This window comes from Bufo gargarizans, chromosome 9, assembly GCF_014858855.1.
Source record: "Bufo gargarizans isolate SCDJY-AF-19 chromosome 9, ASM1485885v1, whole genome shotgun sequence".
Taxonomy (NCBI): domain Eukaryota; kingdom Metazoa; phylum Chordata; class Amphibia; order Anura; family Bufonidae; genus Bufo; species Bufo gargarizans.
This window is the reverse complement of record NC_058088.1, coordinates 27,837,052-27,860,990: the sequence shown is the minus strand read 5'-3', so window position 1 is coordinate 27,860,990 and position 23,939 is coordinate 27,837,052. Positions and strand designations below refer to the sequence as shown.

General features: G+C 45.6%; 1 protein-coding gene across 3 annotated transcripts in view; it reads right to left on the bottom strand.

The window, feature by feature from the left end:
- Nucleotides 1-19,946, bottom strand: part of RELB (RELB proto-oncogene, NF-kB subunit) — a 41,356-nt gene extending 21,410 nt beyond the window's left edge. The window contains exons 1-2 of one of the 3 annotated variants that reach the window (XM_044306547.1): nt 19,832-19,943; nt 14,441-14,479 (exon numbers count right to left, since the gene is read on the bottom strand). In XM_044306547.1, the coding sequence (XP_044162482.1) occupies nt 14,441-14,479; nt 19,832-19,853 (61 nt within the window). In that variant the 5' untranslated portion in view covers nt 19,854-19,943. Of the gene's footprint in view, nt 1-14,440; nt 14,480-19,827 lie in introns of all 3 variants that reach the window. The other 2 variants (XM_044306550.1, XM_044306549.1) reach the window with 2 other exon arrangements.
- Nucleotides 19,947-23,939: the final 3,993 nt, after the last annotated feature.

Sequence of the window (23,939 nt, the reverse complement as noted above, 5' to 3'; positions counted from 1 at the left end):
AGCTTTGTTATTGGTCGGTTTGAGCGGGCAGCCGGACCATTCTGCACACCGCTCTGAAGTCCTGCAGCGGCGCGAGATTCTCACCGGGTGGCGCCTGGCGGGGTAAGCGGTCTTGGGCTGGCTGTGGGTCACTTCCTCCATGTGCTTACGGTGTCCTCTCCAGTGAAGAATGTGCGCCCAAACTCCATAGCAACTAGATACCAACAGACGCCCCCCGGGGCACTATATGCCTGAGCATGCTTTCCCTGGTCGGATGAATAAAATGATCGGGTCCGTGCCAGGCCAGTCGGGGGCAGCGCATGGAGACTGGGGGGCTGATGGTGATGCATTGGGGTGGGCTATGAGTTCGGGCGCACGTTCTGCACTGGAGAGGACGCTGTGAGCACATGGAGAAAGTGACCGGCAGTCCGACCGTCCAGAACATGGAGTGAATGTGACCAGTGGAAGACTTATGATTGGTGAGCACATTAAATGAATTTCTCATAATTAGATGGCACAATATGTGATTGGTGCAATGTTATATGTGTCCTGCTGGGATCTAAGAGGGCGACTCCAGGAAAACCAAGGAAGGCTGGCAAATAGGCAATAGATGGCCCCTATATCTGGGACAGCCATTTTGCCTCCATTAGGTCTCAGTTACACGACTGTATCCAGTCCAAATCGCAGATCCACAAAATATGGACATCCGTGTGCTATCCACATCTCCATGCTGCAAAAGATAGAGCATGTCCTGTTCTGGCGGACCCACTTAAATCAATGTGTCCGCAAGAAAATGCAGATTGCACACGGACCGCATCCGTGATTTGCGTACCGCAAAATGGATACAGTCGTGTGCTTCAGACCTTATACTGAAAGCCACACTGCTCATAGATGTGAAGTACAGAGACGCCAAGTACACTATACTGTGCAATAGTCCAATATACCGTGTATTAAACTGTCCGATAACTGACTCCTGTGCATTCATCCCATACCGCCACCCACTGCTCCCTGCCACAAACACCAGACTACCCTGTTCAATTCTTATTGCATTGTGTTTTGCACAATCTACCGCTCCGATCTCTACGTGACAGATTTGGTGCTTCAAGAAAGGTAGTGATTCAGTCTTCTGAGAGATAAATTTAACCCCTTAAGGACATAGGACGTACCGGTACGCCCTATTTCCCGAGTCCTTAAGGACCAAGGACGTACCGGTACGTCCTGACTTTAAAATCGGCATTCCGGCGCCGCAGGGGTTAATTTGAACAGGATGCCGGCTGAAATCATTCAGCCGGCATCCTGTTAAAACGCCAGGGGGGGTCATGTGACCCCCCCGTGTCGGCGATCGCAGCAAACCGCAAGTCAATTCAGACCTGCGGTTTGCTGCGCTATTTGCAGTTTCTGATCCCCGCGGTCCCTGACCGCGGGGATCAGAAACTTTAGAGTGTCTAAAATCAATATAGTACACCCCCCCCTGCACCCCTGCATGATTTGATGGCAGCGGGTGGTGCAGGGGGGGTGTCGCAGGCGGTGGGGGCGTTGCGGGAGGCGGGCGGTGCGGCAGGCGGGATCGCGATCCCCCGCCCGCCTCCCATTGAATAATCGTTGGTGTACAGTGGGTATACCAGGGTGCCAGCACATTGCTGGCACCCTGGTATAAACGGCTGACATCGTTGATGCGATGTCAGCCGTTTAACCCTTTCCATACTGCGGTCCGTACGGACCGCTGTATGGAAAAGGTTAACAGTAAAAGGGAGCTCCCTCCCTCTCCGATCGGGGGGCTGCTGTGTCTTTGCAGCCCCCCGATGGGAGAGGGAGAGAGCCCCCAGACAGCCCCCCCAGAGCCCCGTCCTTACCCTTCCCCGTCTGCGCAGTTCTGACCATAACTGAGCAGACGGGGAAGGTTCCCATGACAACAGGACGCCTGCTCAGGCGTCCTGCTGTCCATGGTGCTGAACAGATCTATGCTGAAAGCATAGATCTGTTCAGTGTAAGTAAAATACAGTACAGATACCTATATAGGTTCTGTACTGTATTTTACAGACATCAGACCCACTGGATCTTCAAGAACCAAGTGGGTCTGGGTCAAAAAAAAATAAAAATAAGTGAAAAAAGTTAAGAAAAAAAAAAAAAAAACTTTTATCACTGAATAAAAATTAAAAAAAATAAAATAAAACTACACATATTAGGTATCGCCGCGTCCGTAACGACCTGATCTATAAAACGGTCATGTTACTTTCCCTGCACAGTGAACGCCATAAAAATAAAAAAATAAAAACTATGAGAAAATTGAAATTTTGCCCACCTTACTTCCCAAAAAAGGTAATAGAAGTGATCAAAAAAGTCGCATGTACGCCAAAATAGTGCCAATCAAACTGTCATCTCATCCCGCAAAAAATTAGACCCTACTCAAGATAATCGCCCAAAAACTGAAAAAACTATGGCTCTCAGACTATGGAGACACTAAACAATTTTTTGGTTTTAAAAATGAAGTTATTGTATAAAACTTACATAAATAAAAAAAATTGTATACATATTAGGTATCGCTGCGTCCGTGACAACCTGCTCTATAAAAATACCACATGATCTAACCTGTCAGATGAATGTTGTAAATAACAAAAAAAAAAAAACGTGCCAAAAAAGCTATTTCTTGTTACCTTGCCGCACAAAAAGTGTAATATAGAGCAACCAAAAATCATATCTACCCTGAACTAGTACCAACAATACTGCCACCCTATTCCGTACTTTCTAAAATGGGGTCACTTTTTTGGAGTTTCTACTCTAGGGGTGCATCAGGGGGGCTTCAAATAGGACATGGTGTCAAAAAAACCAGTCCAGCAAAATCTGCCTTCCAAAAACCGTATGGCATTCCTTTCCTTCTGCGCCCTGCCGTGTGCCCGCACAGCGGTCTACAGCCACATATGAGGTGTTTCTGTAAACTACAGAATCAGGGCCATAAATAATGAGTTTTGTTTGGCTGTTAACCCTTGCTTTGTAACTGGAAAAAAAATATTAAAATGGAAAATCTGCCAAAAAAGTGAAATTTTGAAATTGTATCTCTATTTTCCATTAAATCTTGTGCAACACCTAAAGGGTTAACAAAGTTTGTAAAATCAGTTTTGAATACCTTGAGGGGTGTAGTTTCTTAGATGGGGTCACTTTTATGGAGTTTCTACTCTAGGGGTGCATCAGGGGGGCTTCAAATGGGACATGGTGTCAAAAAAACTGTCCAGCAAAATCTGGCTTCCAAAAACCATACAGCGTACCTTTCACTCTACGCCCCGCTGTGTGGCCGTACAGTAGTTTACGGCCACATATGGGGTGTTTCTGTAAACGGCAGTCAGGGCAATAAAGATACAGTCTTGTTTGGCTGTTAACCCTTGCTTTGTTAGTGGAAAAAATGGGTTAAAATTGAAAATTAGGCAAAAAAATGAAATTCTCAAATTTCATCCCCATTTGCCAATAACTCTTGTGCAACACCTAAAGGGTTAACAGAGTTTGTAAAATCAGTTTTGAATACCTTGAGGGGTGTAGTTTATAGAATGGGGTCATTTTTGGGCGGTTTCTATTATGTAAGCCTTGCAAAGTGACTTCAGAGCTGTAGTGGTCCCTAAAAATTGGGTTTTTGTAAATTTCTGAAAAATTTCAAGATTTGCTTCTAAACTTCTAAGCCTTGTAACATCCCCAAAAAATAAAATATCATTCCCAAAATAATTCAAACATGAAGTAGACATATGGGGAATGTTAAGTCATCACAATTTTTGGGGGTATTACTATGTATTACAGAAGTAGAGAAACTGAAACTTTGAAATTTGCTAATTTTTCCAAATTTTTGGTAAATTAGGTATTTTATTATGCAAAAAAATAAATTTTTTTGACTTTATTTTACCAGTGTCATGAAGTACAATATGTGACGAAAAAACAATCTCAGAATGGCCTGTATAAGTAAAAGCGTTTTAAAGTTATCAGCACTTAAAGTGACACTGGTCAGATTTGCAAAAAATGGCCTGGTCCTTAAGGTGAAAATGAGCCTGGTCCTTAAGGGGTTAAAAAGGTCAAAATTTGCTATTTCTGCATGGAAGACATTATAGAGGAGACTGGTAATGGTTTCCTTGCCGAAATAGCAACATCTTAACATTATTTAGGCTTGTGTACTATATATATGAATTACCGCAAGTTACGTACTCCTCCTCGGCTAAAAATACTCCTCAAAAATGATCAGGAGTATTTTTACTCTTCCAGAAAAAATGTAGCGCGACCTCTACCTGCCATAATTTAAAGTGCCTCTGATTAACCCCAAATAAAGTTCAGCTGCTCTAGTTGGTCTTTCCTGAAATTTTCTTAGTCGCATCCCACAGCAAAAGCCATGGCCCACAGAGAGCTTCCAAAGCATCAGAGGGATCTCATTGTTAAAAGGTATCAGTCAGGAGAATGGGACAAAAGTATTTACAAGGCATTAGATATACCATGGAACACAGTGAAGACATCATCAAGTGGAGAAAATATGTATTCAAAAATCATAAATAGGGTCAAGGAGGTCAGATCGAGGTGTATCTGCCTTCTAGATTATCCGGAATATAATTGTCACTCTGAGAGAATAATCTTAAAACATAACATTTAATATCATTGCTGATAAAATCCTAGATGCTGTGTGCGAAAAATAAATATAAAGAGATGAGCACGGTGTAGGACCATTAGTAGCTGTGGCCCATGGTCATCTCAGTATATTAATAATAAATTTAAAGTGCGCGGCGGCACTGAGAGGGTAACCAGTGTGTCCTACCGGTACCCAGGGGAGGTTGTCGGCTGCTCCAACACACGATATTCAAGTAGTCGTTCTTCCTGTATGGATGGTCGGATGAATCAAAAGGGAGATAGCAACCAGCTGACAGTCAAACACATGTGTGCAGGGTCCCTAAGGAACTCCTATGGCTATCTAACCAGTACCCTATAAACTAGAAGTGTGGTAGCAACCTGACCACAGGGCACCCCACATGCAGTTACATACATCGGTTTACTGCATCATCCTTAACCCCTTATCCATGGGGTAGCCCACACAGGAGCCGACCATCTTCGTGCACCTACTGACCACTTTGACTGACCGTGTCATCTTTGGTCTGCAGGCCTGACCACTTCATTTAGGATTGACCTGCTTTATTTTTATATCATCTCCCCTGATGAACTGCCCAATGTCCTGGCAGCTAAACATGCGTGTAGGGACAATGCTCATGCATATTTAGGGACATATAGTTACTAGAGTTAGGGAAAGGTTCCAGACAGGGTCGTCCTTTCAAGGACGAGTGCCCTGTGGTCAGGTTGCTACCACACTTCTAGTTTATAGGGTACTGGTTAGATAGCCATAGGAGTTCCTTAGGGACCCTGCACACATGTGTTTGACTGTCAGCTGGTTGCTATCTCCCTTTTGATTCATCCGACCATCCATACAGGAAGAACGACTACTTGAATATCGTGTGTTGGAGCAGCCGACAACCTCCCCTGGGTACCGGTAGGACACACTGGTTACCCTCTCAGTGCCGCCGCGCACTTTAAATTTATTATTAATATACTGAGATGACCATGGGCCACAGCTACTAATGGTCCTACACCGTGCTCATCTCTTTATATTTATTTTTCGCACACAGCATCTAGGATTTTATCAGCAATGATATTAAATGTTATGTTTTAAGATTATTCTCTCAGAGTGACGTGGAGAAAATATGTCCCAACAGTGACATTACCAAGAACTGGACGTCAATCCAAAATTGATGAAAAGACAATAAGAAAACTGGTCTAGGAGGCTACCAAGAGGCCTACAGCAACATTAAAGGAGCTGCAGGAATATCTGGCAAGTACTGACTGTGTGATACATGTGACAACAATCTCCCCTATTCTTCATATGTCTGGGCTATGGGGTAGAGTGTCAAGACTAAAGCCTTTTCTTACGAAGAAAAACATCCAAGCCAGGCAACATTTTGCAAAAACACATCTGAAGTCTTCCAAAAGCCTAGGTTGAACTTTTTGGCCATAATTCCAAAAGATATGTTTGGCGCAAAAACAACACTGCACATCACCAAAAGAACACCATCCCCACAGTGAAGCATGGTGGTGGCAGCATCATGCCAAGGGGCTGTTTTTCTTCAGCTGGAACTGGGGCCTTAGGTAAGCTAGAGGGAATTATGAACAGTTCCAAATACCAGTCAATATTGGCACAAAACCTTCAGGCTTCTGCTAGAAAGCTGAACATGAAGAGGAACGACATCTTTTAGCATCATAACGACCCAAAGCATACATCCAAATCAACAAAGGAATGGCTTCACCACAAGAAGATTAAAGTTTTGGAATGGCCCAGCCAGAGCCCAGACCTGAATCCGATTGAAAATCTGCCCAGGAGATGCCCTCGCAATCTGACAGACTTGGAGTGTTTTTGCAAAGAAGAGTGGGCAAATCTTGCCAAGTCAAAATGTGCCATGCTGATAGACTCATATCCAAAAAGACCGAGTGCTGTAATAAAACTTACACTTATGCAACCATATAATTTTATTTTTATATTTTTTCTTCCCTCCACCTAAAAGATTTCAGTTTGTTTTTCACTTGAGTGGTACAGTCTCTTCTCTTTTTACAGCACAGAAACCTGACATTTTAACAGGGGTGTGTAGACTTTGTATATCCACTGTAGATGATATATGGATGAGGCCTCAGTATGAATATATTTATATCTCGCCATTTGCGACAAATATAAAGTATAGTAGTCATGTATCCATCTTTTTGACATCCCTTATACTTTATCAGATTGGTGTTCTCCTTGCCTGCTGTGAATGTGTCAATGGATCCCCCTTGATAAGGTGCTGACACACACACCACGCTACATTTCTCCTGACCTTGTCAATGACTGACATCTCCTTTAAAGCTGACCCTGATTACTTATATAATTTTGTCCCTGCATATATCTGTGGTGCTTGTGCTCTGTATCCACAGGAGTATTGGTCCGCTGCTACTGTATTTCGAGTTGGATATATGCACAGAGCCTCCTGGTTATTCTCCAGCTGCTTCGCCACTGAACCAAGTATGAGCCGCCTTCAGTCACTTCAATTACTTACCTACCCTCTGGCGCTCCAGCAATAAAGAGGCGGGGCAGGGGAGTGCCGAACATGACACTCCCCCCACACTGATAGGATCCCGCGATGCCGGACACCGCCCAGAGGGGGCGGGAACTGGTCTTCATAAACAGGCACATGGAGCGGCCGCGCTATGGCTGTCCCAGTGCCGCAGGCTATGTCTCTATGTGCTGTACGCGCGATACTAATGGCGTGCAGTATCTTTGTATGTTGGTCTGTCTGTTGCCACAACTAGCTCTCCTGATGAAGAGGCTGATGTTTATTAGAAAAGTTTCTGGATATAGTCTCTGGATATTCTGCAGTTGATCATGTGAACAGGATTGGGCACCGCCAACTAGACGCACCTTTTTCTCCCAGCCGCTATCAGTGCCGTTCACTTTGAAGACATGAACTGTCAGATAATGGTCCCCACTGATCGCTGGGGACCACCCACATGACAATTCACTTCTACCAGGTGCTGAAACGGGAGAGGCAACAAGGCAAGTAAAAACACCGCCAAGAAGATGCATCTCTAGATACACAGCCTCTTAAAGTTCTAAAAGGACGTGACAGGTTCCCTTTAAACAAAATTTATCTACAGCAGTTCTCAGGACAGGAGTAAAATCAGATCTCCAAGTCTCCCTTATGTCATTCAAGATTTTAGGAAGCTGAGATCCTGGTTGCTCTGTGCATGGTCTTGGCACTGATGGACTGTTTTAGGCTGGGTTCACATACATCACTTGTGTCCCGCCAGCTGTTTTTATCCCTGAGAGAGACAGAAGTGATGACATTTTTGTTCATTGTGTGCACAGGGGTGTCCACAGATCTCATAGGGCCCTAGAGCAAAACTTAGTATGGGCCTCCCTGCACCATCAACTTCCCAGTACGCATGCGTCAAACACTCCCAGCCAATGCTGAATGCAAAGAGCAATGCCCGAGATATCTGACGAATTTATTATTTTTTTTGTTTTATAAAGAGGGAAAAAAAAATTGTAATAGAAACTGTTGCCCTTGGACTTGAAAAAGTGAAGCAGGTGCTTCAAAAATATGGCATAAATACATTAATAAATTATCCAGCTTCACTTCACATTACAAATTTGTCTGTCTGCAGCTACCACTAGGGGGAGCTCAGGAAATTCAACATTGAAACCTAAAAATATAGATGCTGTGTGGGGCGATTCCTTTACGGTCATTTGTGCAGGCATAGCCTACAAAGATAGCCAAAAAAGCTCTCCAGCCTAAAGACTTGTACTGTATATCAACCTGGGTTCCTAGGAGTATATGACCTGGTTGCAAGTTCACCAGCTGTCCTTCCTTGGACCACTTTTGGTAGGTAGTAATCACAACATACCAAGAACATCCCACAAGACCTGACGTTCTGAAGATGCTCTGATTAAGTCGGCCCTTGCCAAACTTCCTCAGATCCTTATACTTGCCCATTTTTCCTGCTTCCAATACTTTGGCATTGCCACAAGATAGGCAACGTTATTTACTTCACCTGTTTTAATGTTATGGCTGATGGGTGTAAGCAAACTGGTTCTTCCTGATAATATTCAATGAAAAGGTTACGATGCATCCCTCTCCACTGAAGCCTACAGGAGTTATAAAAAGACCTGAGCAAGTGGCCACCTCTTCAAAGAACTCTATGGGGAAAGGTTCTCAGGGTCTCAGAGGTGGCACCTTTCAGGCATCTATGGCACATCCTGTAAACCCATTACAAATGTTTAAGCTGGGAATACCCTTCGTAATGAGACAATGTCTTTACTTTCTATTCCCTTATTTTAGTGAGAACTGAGAGCGATGCAAAATTCACTTTGGTGACAACATATTTCTCAAGAACTTGTGTCCTCCCTAAAAAAGATGAGAATTCCCCTTTTTTCTGACTCTAGTCCAGAGCCGCACATGTCTGAGAGCATCTGTCATCCCTGGAAACATAACCAAGGTTTTACTTTTCCATTAAGTCAGGAGTAGTCAGGATTACCTTTCCAGGGGGTATCATGTTTCCAAGATTATTACTTAGTCTTAACCTAGCAACCTTGATGAGGTACGATATTTTGAGGGTGCCAATTTTTTCGGTAACACATAAGGAATGCATTTCTCCATTAGAGGGGATAGCCCATCTCACACTTTGGTGGCATATCGCTAGGATATGCCACTAATGTCCGATAGGTGCGGGTCCATACCTCTGGGAATATGCTCCCATCTCCAGAACAGGGCCCTGAAAGTAAAGGAAAGCACACCGCGCATGGGCAGAATCCTCTCCATTCACTTCTATGAGAGTTCCCAAAAGAGACGACCGAGGACGCTCGGGAGTCCCGTAGAAGTGAATGGAGAGCGCAACGCACAAGAGCCAAAACACGGCTAATTTACTGCACTCCCATAGAAGTGAATGGAGAGTGGCTGCACCTGTGCAGTGCCCCCTTGTTTGCTTTCGGGACCCATACGGAGGGTGGGATAGGTGGCTGCACCTATCAGACATTGGCGGTATATCCTAGTGACATGCCACCAAAGTGCAAGATGGTCCATCTCCTTTAAGTTGACCTCTCTGCCATCATTCAGACATAAGGTACGTGATTTAAAGAGGTGGGGGGGGGGGGGGGCAGAGTTAGAAAAACAAAACTGTCTTCAGAAAACAGAGCTACAACTTTTACAGGTAGTGTGTGGTATTTCAGCTCAGGCTTATTCAGGTCAGTGGAGTTGGACTGCAATACCAGGCACAACCCATGTGTGGAGCTGTTTCTGAAAGAAAGGAGCCATGTTTTGGTGATCCTGTACAACCCCTATGCATGAAAAGTATTAAAAGACCAACCAACTGTCTACCATGACACCAAGTACCTGGGGGCCCACTTTTCGAGGTTTGTAAAATCCCTTAAAAGCATATTTCTAATATGGGGGAAACAATGCTTTAAACCAAGATAACTGGTCAGTGTAATTTTATTTCACCAAATCTAAAGGGGTTTTCTGAGATATCTTCACTGATAACCCATACTCTGGTGGGGGTCCAACACCTGGGACCTCCGCCAATCAGCTGTTTGAGAAGGCACCGGCGCCCGCAGTAGCGGTGTGGCCTTTTCTCAGCTTTCCCTAGGCCATGTGACGTCATGTTCATCGGTCACATGGCCTAGGAGCAGCTCCGTCCCATAGACGTGAATGGGGCTGAGCTGCGAAACGAAGTACAGCCGCTATACAATGTACGGCGCTGTGCTTGGTGAGAAGGGAGAAGACTGCAACGCTACTGCGAGCACCAGGTGCCTTCTCAAACAGCTGATCGGCGGGGGTCCCGGGTGTCGGACCACCACCGATCAGATACTGATGACCTATCCAGAGAAAAGTTAGACAGTTGATTGAACAGTACAGCGTGTACACATCTCAACCCAACTTTCCATTATCTCATATGCATGACATACGGATATTCCATTTCAGAAATTAGCAACAGTCATCCCATAAGTGTTCAAAGATCACCATTAGGGCTCATGCACACGACCGTATGTATTTTGTGGTCCGCAAAAAAACACGGATCCGCAAAAAAAATACGGATGACGTCCGTGTGGATTCCGCATTTTGCGGAACGGAACAGCTGGCCCCTAATAGAACAGTCCTATCCTTGTCCGTAATGCGGACAATAATAGGACATGTTCTATCCCTTTGCGGAACGGACTTACGGAAACGGAATGCACACGGAGTAACTTCCGTTTTTATTGCGGACCCATTGAAATGAACCGTTTCGCATACGGTTCGCAAGAAAAAAAAATAATGGACACAGACAGAAAATATGTTTGTGTGCATGAGCCCTTAGGGCTCACGCACATACACTTATTTTTTTCCTGCTTATGTTCCGTTTTTTTACAGGTCCGTATACGGAACCATTCATTTCAATGGGGCTTGAAAAAAACTGAAATGACTCCGTGTGCCGTATGTCCGCATGTCTGTTTTGCAAAAAAAATAAAAATAGAACATGTCCTATTCTGGTCTGTTTTGCGGACAAGGACAGGCATTTTTACAGCATTTTTCCGCAAAATATAACTTGGACAACCCCTTTAAGAGCTTGTCTGAGGGTCCATTTCAAACAGCTGAGAGCCCTGACAGCCGAACCCCCACCGATCTGATATTGATGACCTATCCTGAGGATAGGTCATCAATATTGTTGTACTCTCTGAAAACCCCTTTAAGAAAGACTGAAAACCAATAACGTGCTGTCACACAATTAATAGGCAACACCACCCAAATGTCAAAGACCTTTACAGATCCAATACACAGTACATCCCCTTTCTGGCCTTGTCTAGCTATGTTACCAGTCAAGAACATATGAAGATATATCGAGGTTGTTTAGATGTAAGTGCAGAAATCCCCTTAATTATGTAACTGGAGCTGGTGACACAAAGCAATCCTCTGGAAAGTAGGAAAGTACCCCTGAAGTGCAGGTCCTGGCTGGTGACCTCAATCTGTGCAATGCATGGTTAGATGTGATGGGTTGTCATGAAACGTGCCATGGAAACGCCAAAGTTCAAGGTGACCAACATCATATAGGATTTAGGAGCAATTATTCTGCGTCCATTTTACAACAGTATCAGAGGAAGAAATACAAAAATAGCGGAAACAATTCCTTTCCAAATCCAGACAGCCCAACAGAACTCTTGGTGACCACCATAGGGGTTGTTCTCCTTCGATAATCCCACCAAAAATAAGTTGAATACAGGTTGTCACTCTGCTGGAACCACCAGCGATTAGTTGTAATCTCCAGCTGTTTAATTCCCCTGCAGCGCCACCACAGGGGAAATAAAGCATGACAGTGTCCACTAAACGGGCAGTCCATGTAATGGGAAACATGCTGGGTCCTCCAGAGAAAGAGAAGTTCTCTGTGGTCACCGTTTAAGTTCAAACCAGGTTCTGTGACTAATGGCTGTATCTTTTATTTTGTCCTTATTATTTCTGACTATAGATATTTCACGCCAACGCTTCCTTTCCATTCATCCAGGCTCTGAATAGCATCTAATTCTGGTAATGGAGGTCCAGAGACTATCATAGGAGTTAGGTTGGCTAATATGAGATGTCTGGTATCAGAGCCAGGCCAGCCATAATCAACACAGGTTCTCAACCACTGAATGCAAATGTTTTCAGTCACTGACAGCAAGCAGATATTTTTTAAAACTGTGAGGAATTATTACTCTATTGCCTATGGGTCCAAATAAGCTTGGGGCCTGCACTGACTAGAACTATATATTAAAGGGATTGTCCAGGTGACCACTGACCTAGGAAGAGGCTGCGGCGCTCAACGAAGCTCTCCTCAAACAGCTGTTCGGCGGTGGTGCCAGGAGTCAGACCCTTGCCGTTGTGATATTGATGACCTATCCTAGGCCATCAATATCAAAATACTGGAAAACCCTTTTATATAAGTACTGCCATACAATATATCAGCAGTAGAGATGAGCGAACTTGTGTTTCAAGTTTGGCGTACAAGGTTCGGGTTATCTAAGAATTTCGTTATGGATTCCGCTACCACAGACCATAATTTATGGTCCGTGGTAGCGGAATCCAAAACTGAATTCTTAGATAATCTGAACCCGAGCCTTGCACGCCGAACTTGAAACACAAGTTCGCTCATCCCTAATCAGCAGTAATAAGTCAGAGCAACTGTTCTTGTATTTTTTCTTGATAACATTTTGCTAGTTGTACAACTGGTTTTCTCAATGAAAATGATGTGTACAAGGAATCTCCGGCATTAAATACTCCAGTCACCACGAGTCTCCAGTATTTAATGCTGAAGATTCCTTGAAGCAAAACGTCTTCAAGTCAAAATACAAGTCCAGTTGCTCTGACTTATTACTGCTGATAAACCATGACCTGGAGGAATGAGGACATACATGAGGCTGTCGGGTATGATGAGGAACATTACATTTGGGCCACCAACTCGACAGCAATGTCGAGGGATTCTTTAATTGGTCACTGTAATTTCACAGAAACGTGTCGGCACCTGCGATTGGGTTTCCAGCTAGAAAGAAGGGTCCATGGTGGTCTGCTAGAGACTACACCCCGTTGGCTCTCCTATGGTCTATGGCCCATAATGCTTGACAAGGGTAGCTGACAAGAGAGCCAAGGGGGCATAGAAGCCAGCAGAGCATTGTGAGGGTCTCAGCCCACGGTTTCCCATCATCACAACTTTCACACCGCATTTTGCGTCCGCCCGAGCTATACCTCTGGAGGGTTCCTTCCCTTACTTATGGTGGAGATCACTGCATAGACATACAGTGTGAAAGTGGCCTAGGACTGCGCTGTAACGGACAGTGCCCACCATATACATGATGTAAATGTCATTTCTGTCCAGGTTGCGATCATTTCTGGCTCAGAAGCACTTCTCTGTCCTCTGTGGGTAACTCCCAGCTAATTTGGGAAAGGCACACGATTGCTTTCTCAACAGGTTGTTATGTTTGGGTTCTTACAGTATCACATAGCTGAAGCTGTTCATCATGGCCGTCCCTGACGTGTCATCTGTCAGTCCTCACCAGGTCTCATATAGCCAGCGTTCTGTTCCCCCTCAGACACACTGATTTGGCCGGGTCGGGTTTTGTAAGTTTATAAATCATATTTAATGTCTAACCAAAGAAGGAAACCGGTTCTTAGAATCACCGACTGGACGGCTCGGAGGGCACGGTAATGATGTCCAGCTTTAGGCAACCCTGTCCACTAAGTTAGGACCCCAAAACCTCAGCCGATCATAGACATAGGATAGGGGGATAAGTATCCGGTTGGTGGTCTGACTGCTGGAACACAATGTGATCATGAGAAGTCAGGTCCTGAGTTCACCCAAAAGAATGGAGTGTTGGTCAATCATGCCGGAGATAGCGGAGTACAACCGTTTCCCTCAGTCTCGTGCAAACGACGTTACAACATGCGCTCCATTCATTCAGGTCACCCAGGACCCCCTTCTCATGACCAGTTTGGGTTCCAACAGTCAGACCCCAATTGATCAGATACTTGTCCCTTATCGAGTGGATAAGACTGTATCTTGGAATAACCCCTTTAACTATAATACCGTTATATGATACAGTACTACCGTTACATAATACCGCAGGGCCTAGTCTGTGGTCATCAGATTTCTACCGTCTTCTATAGCCAAAGCTTGGGCTGAACACACTGCACCTCTCAAGATCTCATGCTATCCGCTGAGCACACCCTAATCGAGTATATGGAAGCCAGTGCCTCATATTCAACTGAATTACTTCATAGTACTGCCAGATACCCACTAGAGACGTATACATGTACTCCAGGCTGAGTACCTAGGGTCTAAATCAAACAATAGCTTGCAGGTCATGTCAGCACACATATATACTAATGCGTATACATACTACCATAGAGACCATAGAGGTACTCACCTAGTGTTGGGGAATGGGTTTGCGAAAGACCATTAGAACCTAAAATAGAAGGAGAAGAACTGCAGTGAGTATTGATTGGAACCAGTGCGACTAAGGCTAGGTTCACATAGGAATGGAAAAGAATTTCCAAATTCGGTATAAGCTGGAGCACCACTGGCGGCCGACTGATCCCATTCACTGTAACAGGTTCTGTCAGATTTCCGGCACGAATATCGCCATTCTACCAGACGACTTCCCTGCTCTGTTATTAGGTCAATGGATCCTAAAATTACGGACAGTTTTATCGCATCAGAAAATTCACCATGGAAGCCACGTCCATGTCAATGGGGTTTGCAGAAATCCACTACGACCCCTTTCAGATAAATGATTCCGATTTTTAGCAGCAGAAATTTCAGCAAGAAATCTGCAGCATGTGAATATCCCCTAAAGGGGTTTTCCCTACAATACTGATGACCTATCCCCAGGCTAGGTCTGACTCCCGTCACCACTGCCGATTTGCTGTATGAAGCAGCATCATCCTAGACCAGCGGCGTCACGCGTCCTAGGAGTAACTCAGCGCCATTCAAGTGAATGGGCCTGACTTGCAATACCTAGCACAACCAATATACAACGTACGGCGCTGTGCTTGGTATACAGCAGCACAGCGGCCTCTCCAAACAGCTAATCGGTAGGGGTTCCAGGTGTTGGACCACCACTGATCTGATATTGATGACAGGTCCTCAATAATGTACTCTCAGAAAACCACTTTAAATCCCCCCCCCCCCCTCCCCAGCACTGTGTATCTTCATGGGAGCGTTCCCCGCACTGTGAATACAGACGAATTCAATCAGCCCCAGACGCTGTCGTTTGCTGGAACGCTGCCTGCCTACCAGGAAGAATCAATATGGAGAGCGGTGCGTCCGCCTGTACAGCTGACTAATACAAGTGGTATGCAGAGCCTCCCCGACTCTGCTCTGAGGAGCCGTATGGGGGTCTCTCAAGAGCCGCCCTCTAATGCAAGGATACGTTCTCGTTAGGGATTTTTTCTTTTTGCGGGGCGAGTTTTACTTTTTGAAGGACACATGTAATGTTTGAGCCCTTCATTGGACTTAATGTAAAGTCAAGAAAGATCTGCTGCAAGGAAACAGCTGCTTCTCGGGTGACACCTAAAGTGAATCTTGGTCGTGACCACAAAGACACAATTTCAACTGACATTTAGGCCTCCTGCACCCGAACGTGTGCGCCCCGTGGTCGTGCTGCGGCCAGCAATGCATGAACACTGTCCGTGGGGCAGCCGCAGTGGATCGTGGACCCATTCCCTTTAATGGGTCCGCGATACGGCTGTTCTGCAAAAAGATACGACATGTTCTATCTTTTTGCGGAAACGGAAGTACGGGACGAAACCCTGCGGAAGCACTCCGTACTGCTCCCGCAGGGTTCCGTTCCGTGCTTCCGTTCCGCACTATTCCGCAACTCCGGATTTGAAGTGAATGGGTCTGCACACGGAACGGTGCCCGTGTATTGCGGATCCGCAAATGCGGTGCGCAATATGGCAACGGGAAGCACATGTTCGTGTGCAGGAGGCCTTACAGGGAGAATCCTTCAATCTATCAACTGCAAGAAGGAACGGCAGCAAAGTGGCAACGAATGAAGAGAGATGGGACGTAGACACACAGGTTCTACCATTATATATCAGACAATGGCTCAGAGGACAATCCCAGAGTACTAGAAAAATGCTTGGGGTGGGGCGCGCTATTTTATTTTGTCTGAAGTATCTTTAAACTGTTAAAAATATTAATAATTAAATAAATATCAATAGATAATAAATAAATGAATAAAATAATGAAAAATGTGTCTGATGCATCTTTACACTGTTAGAAGTGTTAATAAATAAATATCAAGAAATAATTCAATTAATTAAATATGAATAAAACTTGTCTTTTTTTTTTTTTACAAACTAGAAATGTGCAGCTTACAAACAGTGGGGACCTGATAACGGATCAATGACGCTGCAGAACATCCATCACTGAAGGCTGTGAACACCATCGGCGGCGGATTTTTATTTTTTTTATAAATGCATTTTTTCTCATTATGGGCTAAAAATCATGTTTTCAATTGGTCTTTATTTGTACACACTCTGCAGCTAGGCTGAAACGTTAACCCTGTAGGAGAAAAACTGTAGCCGAAAATGTGTAATACATTTTTGGAGCCCAAAAATGCCACAAGCAGCCCTGTATTTAGGGGAACGAGCCGCAGCGAGTTCTGCGCAGCTTACAGGACCCTTCCCCGCTCCTAAACAGAAGCATCCTGACGATCAGTACAGATCGGGGTGTTAATATTTATGCAATGCCATTACGATTCAGTAGAGTGTATAGTGTTCCTATCGGCTTCGACAGAAGTTGCTAGATTTTGTCTGGGCCCAGCTGGAGTGCCGGAGGTTGCCTACACCCGCTCCAGACGCAGAGGATGTCCCCTCGTCACAGTCCTGGGGATAAATAGATGATGGGAGATATCTCTGTACTGACCCCTCATATATTTATACATAATTATTAGATCTCCTCTCAGTCATATTTTTTCTAAACTGAATAACCTTAATTTTGATCATCTTTCTAGGACCTGGAGTCCACCCATATCAGGCAGTGGCCATTTCCCCAGGGACGTTGCTAGGGTCTCAAAAGATCCAGGGGCCAAAGCCCCAATGAATATTGCCCAATTCTCAAAGTCAACCAATCGCCCCCCTCCCCCTGCAAACACTAGCACTGAAGACATTTTACTGTACTTGCTATACCTGTCACATACAGTGCCTCCCAGGTGACGTCTCCTCTGATGTAGATCTCCTCTGTCATCATCTTCTCCATTCGGTCCGGACAACTTCTCTCAGCCGCGCTTCGTCTCTGCAGAGTGTGACACGTGGACATCTTAGTGTCCTCACTTTTCTCTACCCCCAAATACTATCCTGAAGAAAAGTGCCCCCCCTCATAGTAATAGTGCTCCTCATAGTCCCACCAATAGTAATTCCCTTCTAGAATGCTCTCATTAGTAATACTGCCCCCTACAGCGATAACGCTCCCCAAGAGCGCCTCCATTAGTAGAAGAGCCCTCCAGTATTAATAATGTCCTTACAGAGCCCCTAGTAGAAATAAGGCCCCCTATTGTTATCCCAGTGGTAATAAAGCTCTCTACAGACCCCTCAGTAGTAATACCCCCCCCCCCCCCCCTAATGCTCTTATTAGAAATCTATAAGTCCCTCCTATAGAGCCCCTAGTAGTAATAAGATCGCCTAATGTCCCCTGGATTTAAAATGTCCCCACAGTGCCCCCAGTATTTATAACACCCCCAACTGTTATAATGCTCACCCGGAAGTGCCCCAGTATTTATATTGCCCCCTACTGTTATAATGCCCACACAGTGCCCCACACAGTAATTATATTGCCCCCTACTGTTATAATGCTCGCCTTGAAGCCCCCCCCCCCAGTATTTATAATGCCCCCTGCAGTGCCCCATGTAGTTATATTGCCCCCTACTGTTATAATGCCCACACAGTGCCCCCCCAGTATTTATATTGCCCCTACTGTTATAATGCCCACACAGTGCCCCCCCAGTATTTATATTGCCCCCTCCTGTTATAATGCCCACACAGTGCCCCCAGTATTTATATTGCCCCCCTACTGTTATAATGCCCGCCTTGAAGCGCCCCCAGTATTTATAATGCCCCCTGCAGGTTATATTCCTCTGTTTACTGTCCTCATAAATTATAATTCCTCAACCCCTCCACCATACAGTCCCATGTAAATAATATTATTTCCCTCCTCTGCCATAGAGTCCCATGTAAATACCATCACACCATCTCTCCAGCCCCCTCCAATATACAGTCCCATGTAAATAACATCACCCCTCAATATTCAGTCCCGTGTAAATAAAATCACTCCACCCCACAGTCCCTCCTAAATAACTTCAGTCCTAACATACAGTCCCAGTTAAATAACTACAACTCCCAGCATTGTTCTGCCGCACCCTTCACTTACCTCTCCTCAGGTAGCAGACCTCACCTTCTTCCCAGGACTTCTCTTCACTGCCGTCCTCTCCTGCACTGGTCACATGATGGTGACATCATCGCAGGTCCTTTTCAGCTACTGCATTTAGAACTGATCACAGGCCCCGAATGTTTTAACCTAGCAACGCCCCTGCATTTCCCTCTGAGATACTGGAGATCACAGCCGCCCCAGCATCGGCTGGGACTAGGCTGCCGACCAATGACTGGGCGGTGGCCTCTGAATACTGCCACATGGGGTCGGAGGAGCGGAAAGGCACAACATCTGTCACGTGTCATATTTTGCAGACAAGTTTTATGACCCCCCCCCCCCCCATAGGGACACACTAATGTAATGTCACAAGCGCTGCATGCTGCGGCGAACACGTCTGCGAGCCTAGGGGGACACAGAGAAGAGAGGCGTGCAAAAGAGGTTCTGCAGCAGTCATGACCACAGTGAGGCAGCCATTAAAGGTTTATTCTGCTTTCACAAAGTAAATGTCATTGTCTAATGAAACCTTGTACAACTTTGCATTATATTTTCTGCATCCATTTCTCACAGTTTACAAGATCTCTGCTTGCTGTCATTCAATAGGAACTTTTATTGCTTACTTCCGGGGGAGGGCTTCCTAATCTGTCCTGGTGGTCTGATGGACACACAACTGCACAGATCATTAGGCTCCATCATATGGCGGCTTCTGGCGCAAATTCGCACCGCTGCAGTTCATAGGAGCGTGGTTTATAGCGGTGTCCGCTACTGCAGACCATGGCAGGTGTCTGCTCACAGTCTGCGCCATTTAATGGGGCTAAACCGTGATCAGATCCGCGGCGCTTAAATAAAAATAAAATAAAAACTGCGGTAAAAACCTGCTGCGGAATCTGCTGTGTGAATGGGGCCCTTACTGTACTGCAAGGAACCACGCAGCAGTGTCACCATCACATGATGTCACTGAAGTAAACAATGAAGGTTCTTACTCAATGACAGCAAGTAGAGATCTTAACAACACAGAGTAATTGAAACAGGAAGTATATTGGAAAACTGCATCACTTTTAGTTTTTTTTCTTGCAGAAACTAGAAAAACCTGTTTGAATCTCACTGTCACTTGACTGTCGCACTCAAAAAAAAGAAGAAAAAAAAATGCCATCACACTGACATTAGGAGTCATGTGACCACCTCGGGTCATTGAAAGACACGTCATCTAGTAGTCTGACGGGTGATGACGTCATCACGCCTGCAGAAGGCACCGTCCAGTGCATGGCAGGGTATGCTGAGACTTGTAGTTCCTCTTTTGCACTACAATGCCCGCGTATTGACTGTACTCCCCGTATAACACACATGACTGCACGGCACGCACACATACATACCGCACACACCTACCTACCTGTCCTGCCCTGATCCCTCATGCTGCCGGATACGTGCGGTCACGGGCTGAGCCCTCACTGCTCCGCGGATCTCACTTCGCTGGATTTCTTCCTCTCCGAAGCCTGGAATTCCCCCGTTCTGTAGGCTACGCGCTGATTGGTGGAGGATCCCGGTGTCGTCATTGAAAGGGGCGGGGGAGGCGTGGCCAGGAAATCCCCCGCTGAATGCCGAAGAGCACGTGACTTCCCGTATTTGGCACCACGTGGGATAAGGCTGGCTGTGTGTACGGCGCGGAGTACACGGCTGGCGGCGCCCATGTCTCCTGTACCGGACGGTAGATGGAAGCCTCGCCTGGCATTCCAGCTACCACAAGGGTTGTCCCCCAGGGGTCCTCAAGCAAAGCTGCCCAGAGATATGGGACATGTATATGTAGGGGGCGTCCCGTGGCTGTTAATGCAAATAGCGTGAGCCCTGGTGAGGGTGGCCTCACACTAGCGATAGGGATTCCCTTATAACGGAATCCATAAGACGGAAGGACGGATCCGTTCTGCCCATAGACTTGTATTATGACGTAATACAAAACGGAAACCTTCAAAAGGCATTCCGTTTGCTCTCCGTCCTCATAGAAGTCTATGGGAATCCAAACGGATCCGTCTGGGCTTATCCTGTCGGCAGGACTTTGTTTTCCGGTCTTGCGTAATTACGGGACCCAGACAGATCCGTTTTGATTCCCATAGACTTCTATAACGGAATCCCTAACGCCAGTGTGAACCCACCCTATGAAGAAAATACTTTGATAAAAGTGCTTCCGGGGCTGCAGCCAATTACTGGCCTCAGTGGTGAACAGCCGAGACCACCGATTGGCAGGAGCCGCTTATACAGCTGGATCAGAGGGGGCTGGAAAAGTGAGGGGTAATTTATCTGGGGCGACAATTTACATTAGGGCTTATTCAGATGACTGACGCATTTTGCGGTCTGCAGTACACGCATGCTGCCCTTGTGCGGCCGATTCTTGGCCGCAAAACAGATAAGAATAGGACAGGCTCTATATTTTTTTCCGGGCCACGTAACGGAACAACGGTTGCAGACAGTGCACAACTTTTGTGCCCCATTGAAATGAATAGGTCTGCACCCATTCTTCCATTCGAGTCCTTAGCTCTCTCCCCGCCCGCCCCCCCCCCCCCCCCCCCAAAAAAAAAAGACAACCCCTTTAAGGGTACTTTCACAATCCAGACACAAACTGATGGCATTTGTCACTGGATGTGGATCCGTCTGACAAATGCATTGAAATACCGAATGTCGTCGTGTAGACCTAGCCTTAAAGAGTCACTGAGTTTTGGGGAAACCTTTGATGGGTGGGGGTCTAATTGCTAGAACAAGGAGATAAGTGCTGACATAGCGCACCCTTCGCACGGCCAGAGATGGAATTTATACGTCTCCTGCAATGAGAGAGCGCGCACTTCTCTATCGATCGGTGAGGGTCTCAGCACTCAGACCCCCACCCATAAACAGTTTTGATGTGTCTCGACCGTATCTGAGAAGTTTTACCAAAACCCAGTGAACCCTTTAAATCCACAGCATGTCTATTTAGCGCACGGCTATGACCGGTTCAGGAAACACAGTCCATGTGTCTGCCATATCTCCCAGGCCGACCACGACTCGCTTGAACGGACTGTGTTCCCCTAAACTTTTTGCAAAGGGTGAAATCTGTGGCAAATTCCAGATATATTTGCCAGATATAGGTTTATGCTAGCGGTTTCCTCTGCAGTTTTTTGCGGTAAACATGCCACCGCCAGATGTTAGCGGACTGTCTATAGCAGGCATCCTCAAACTGTGGCCCTCCAGCTGTTGTAAAACTACAACTCCCACAATGCCCTGCTGTAGGCTGATACCTGTAGGCTGTCTGGGCATGCTGGGAGTTGTAGTTTTGCAACAGCTGGAGGGCCGCAGTTTGAGATGCCTGGTCTATAGGAAATGCAGACCACACACTTTGCTACTAGTGTTTTTGTTTGTTAGGGTTTTTTTTTTTTTTTTTTTTTACTCATTCTAGCTTTTTAAAAAATAAAATAAAATACAGGATGCTTGGCGTTTTGACATCTTCTGGATAGGGGAAAAACACCATAAAGAAGACACTAATGGTAAGAGCATACTGGGGGACATTTATTAAAAAACGGTCCTTTGATAGCCCCTGCGCCACCAGAAGATGTGCTGCATTTCTGATGAAGCGCGGGAACATCCTCCAGCAGTCCGTGCATCTAGAATGAAATCTTCTCTAGCCCTGACCTGGTGCCAGTAAACTGGTGTAAATGATGGTACACGTGCCAGTGCCATCCACACCACCCTTTCCAGAAAGTGGGGAGGACAGTGTAGAAACGCGACTTGTGCCCAATTCTAGGCGGTGTTTTTTTTGTTTTGTTTTTACACCAGTTCCTGCTAAACAGGATCATAACAAATGCCTCCGCGTGTGTGTGTTTTTTGAGCACCTGCATTGTTTACACAAAAAAAAAAAAAACATGTTCCTATCGAAAGAAGCCAGACAAAATCTGGGTGTCCAGGAGCACTGAGTTCTTTACAAAACGTATTGGTGCCAGGATTTAGACCCCCGCCGATCGGATATTGATGACACAAACAGAAAGAAATTCAGATTTTATTCTGCAAGTGGTACAACGCGTTTCGGGGGCTGTAGTCCCCTTCATCAGGTACACTATGCTATGACTTGCAAGTAATTTGTACCTGATGAAGGGGACTACAGCCCCTGAAACGTGTTGTACCACTTGCTGAATAAAAGCTCTGAATTTGATTCAAACTATCGGACGGTTTCTCGCGCCTGTGGGATACTTTCTCAGTTTATCGACTTATCTTCTGAGGGACCCCGGGCATCCCTGGCAGCACACCATCCGTCTAAAAAGGGGGATCGAAGTAACCCCTGATGCGCTTTCCCTGGAGTTGTGCCTACGTATAGCACAACCACACAAGATGAGCCTCCTCATTTGAGACATTTTTAATCTGCACGTACACCATTACCCTATGGTGCGCCGTTCTGCGTTTTCTTAGCATGAACACTGCCGGCTTCACAGTTTGAGAAGCAGAAAGGGGGACATTTATTAAGACCAGCGATTGATGTGCCAGTCCGAATCTCTGTGTGCTGCCTGGCGCAGGCTTCAGCACAAGCTGGCGCAGGCCGTTTACCTTGCTGGCGTAGATTTTCCGTGCCATAAACTGACATGGAGAATGATGATTTAAACGGGACGGGCAGTTCCCCACCCATCCCACGCCCCCTCCCCTCCTTTTTCCATCACTTCACAAACATGAAGCGAGCGGGGTAAACTCACAGATTTTTGAGTTAAAAACCTTTGTGACAATCTGTGAACTAAATACGCCAAAAAAATGGTGTATAACACAGAATTACATGACATAAAATCAGCATAAAAAGGCACAACAAACCACCATAAATAGTGCGGATTAATGTGCGTTTTTGTGTAAATTTCCTGTGGATATTCTGAACACAAAACTCTGCCACCCTTCTCGCAACATGCAATGTTAGTGTGTACGTTTGCTCTATATATATATATATATATATATATATATATGCTATGGTATAGGCATACAGCAGCACGTTGCCCATTGGATTCCATGCTTTATTTCTTGTCATTTTTTTAGGAAGTAGCGTTTTAGTAACACATTTTCCTTTTTATTTTATTTTCTACTTATAAAGAAGTCAGAGAAAATGACAAGGAAAAAACATGGCGCCCAGAGTCTGCTGCATTTGGAAAAATAAAAAGACTCACTAAGGGACCAGACTGCTAGGAAACGGACTTAGGCTACTTTCACACTTGCGTTCGGAGCGGATCCGTCTGGTGTCTGCACAGACGGATCCGCTCCTATAATGCAAACAATGGTATCCGTTCAGACGGACCCGTCTGCATTATATTTTACTAAAAAAGTCTAAGTACAGTTTGTATTCAGACGGATCCGTCCAGACTTTACATTGAAAGTCAATGGGGGGCGGATCTGTTTAAAAAATGCACCATATTGTGTCACCTTCGAACGGATTCGCCCCCATTGACTTCCATTGTAACTCTGGACGGATCCGTTTGCCTCCGCACGGCCAGGCGGACACCCGAACG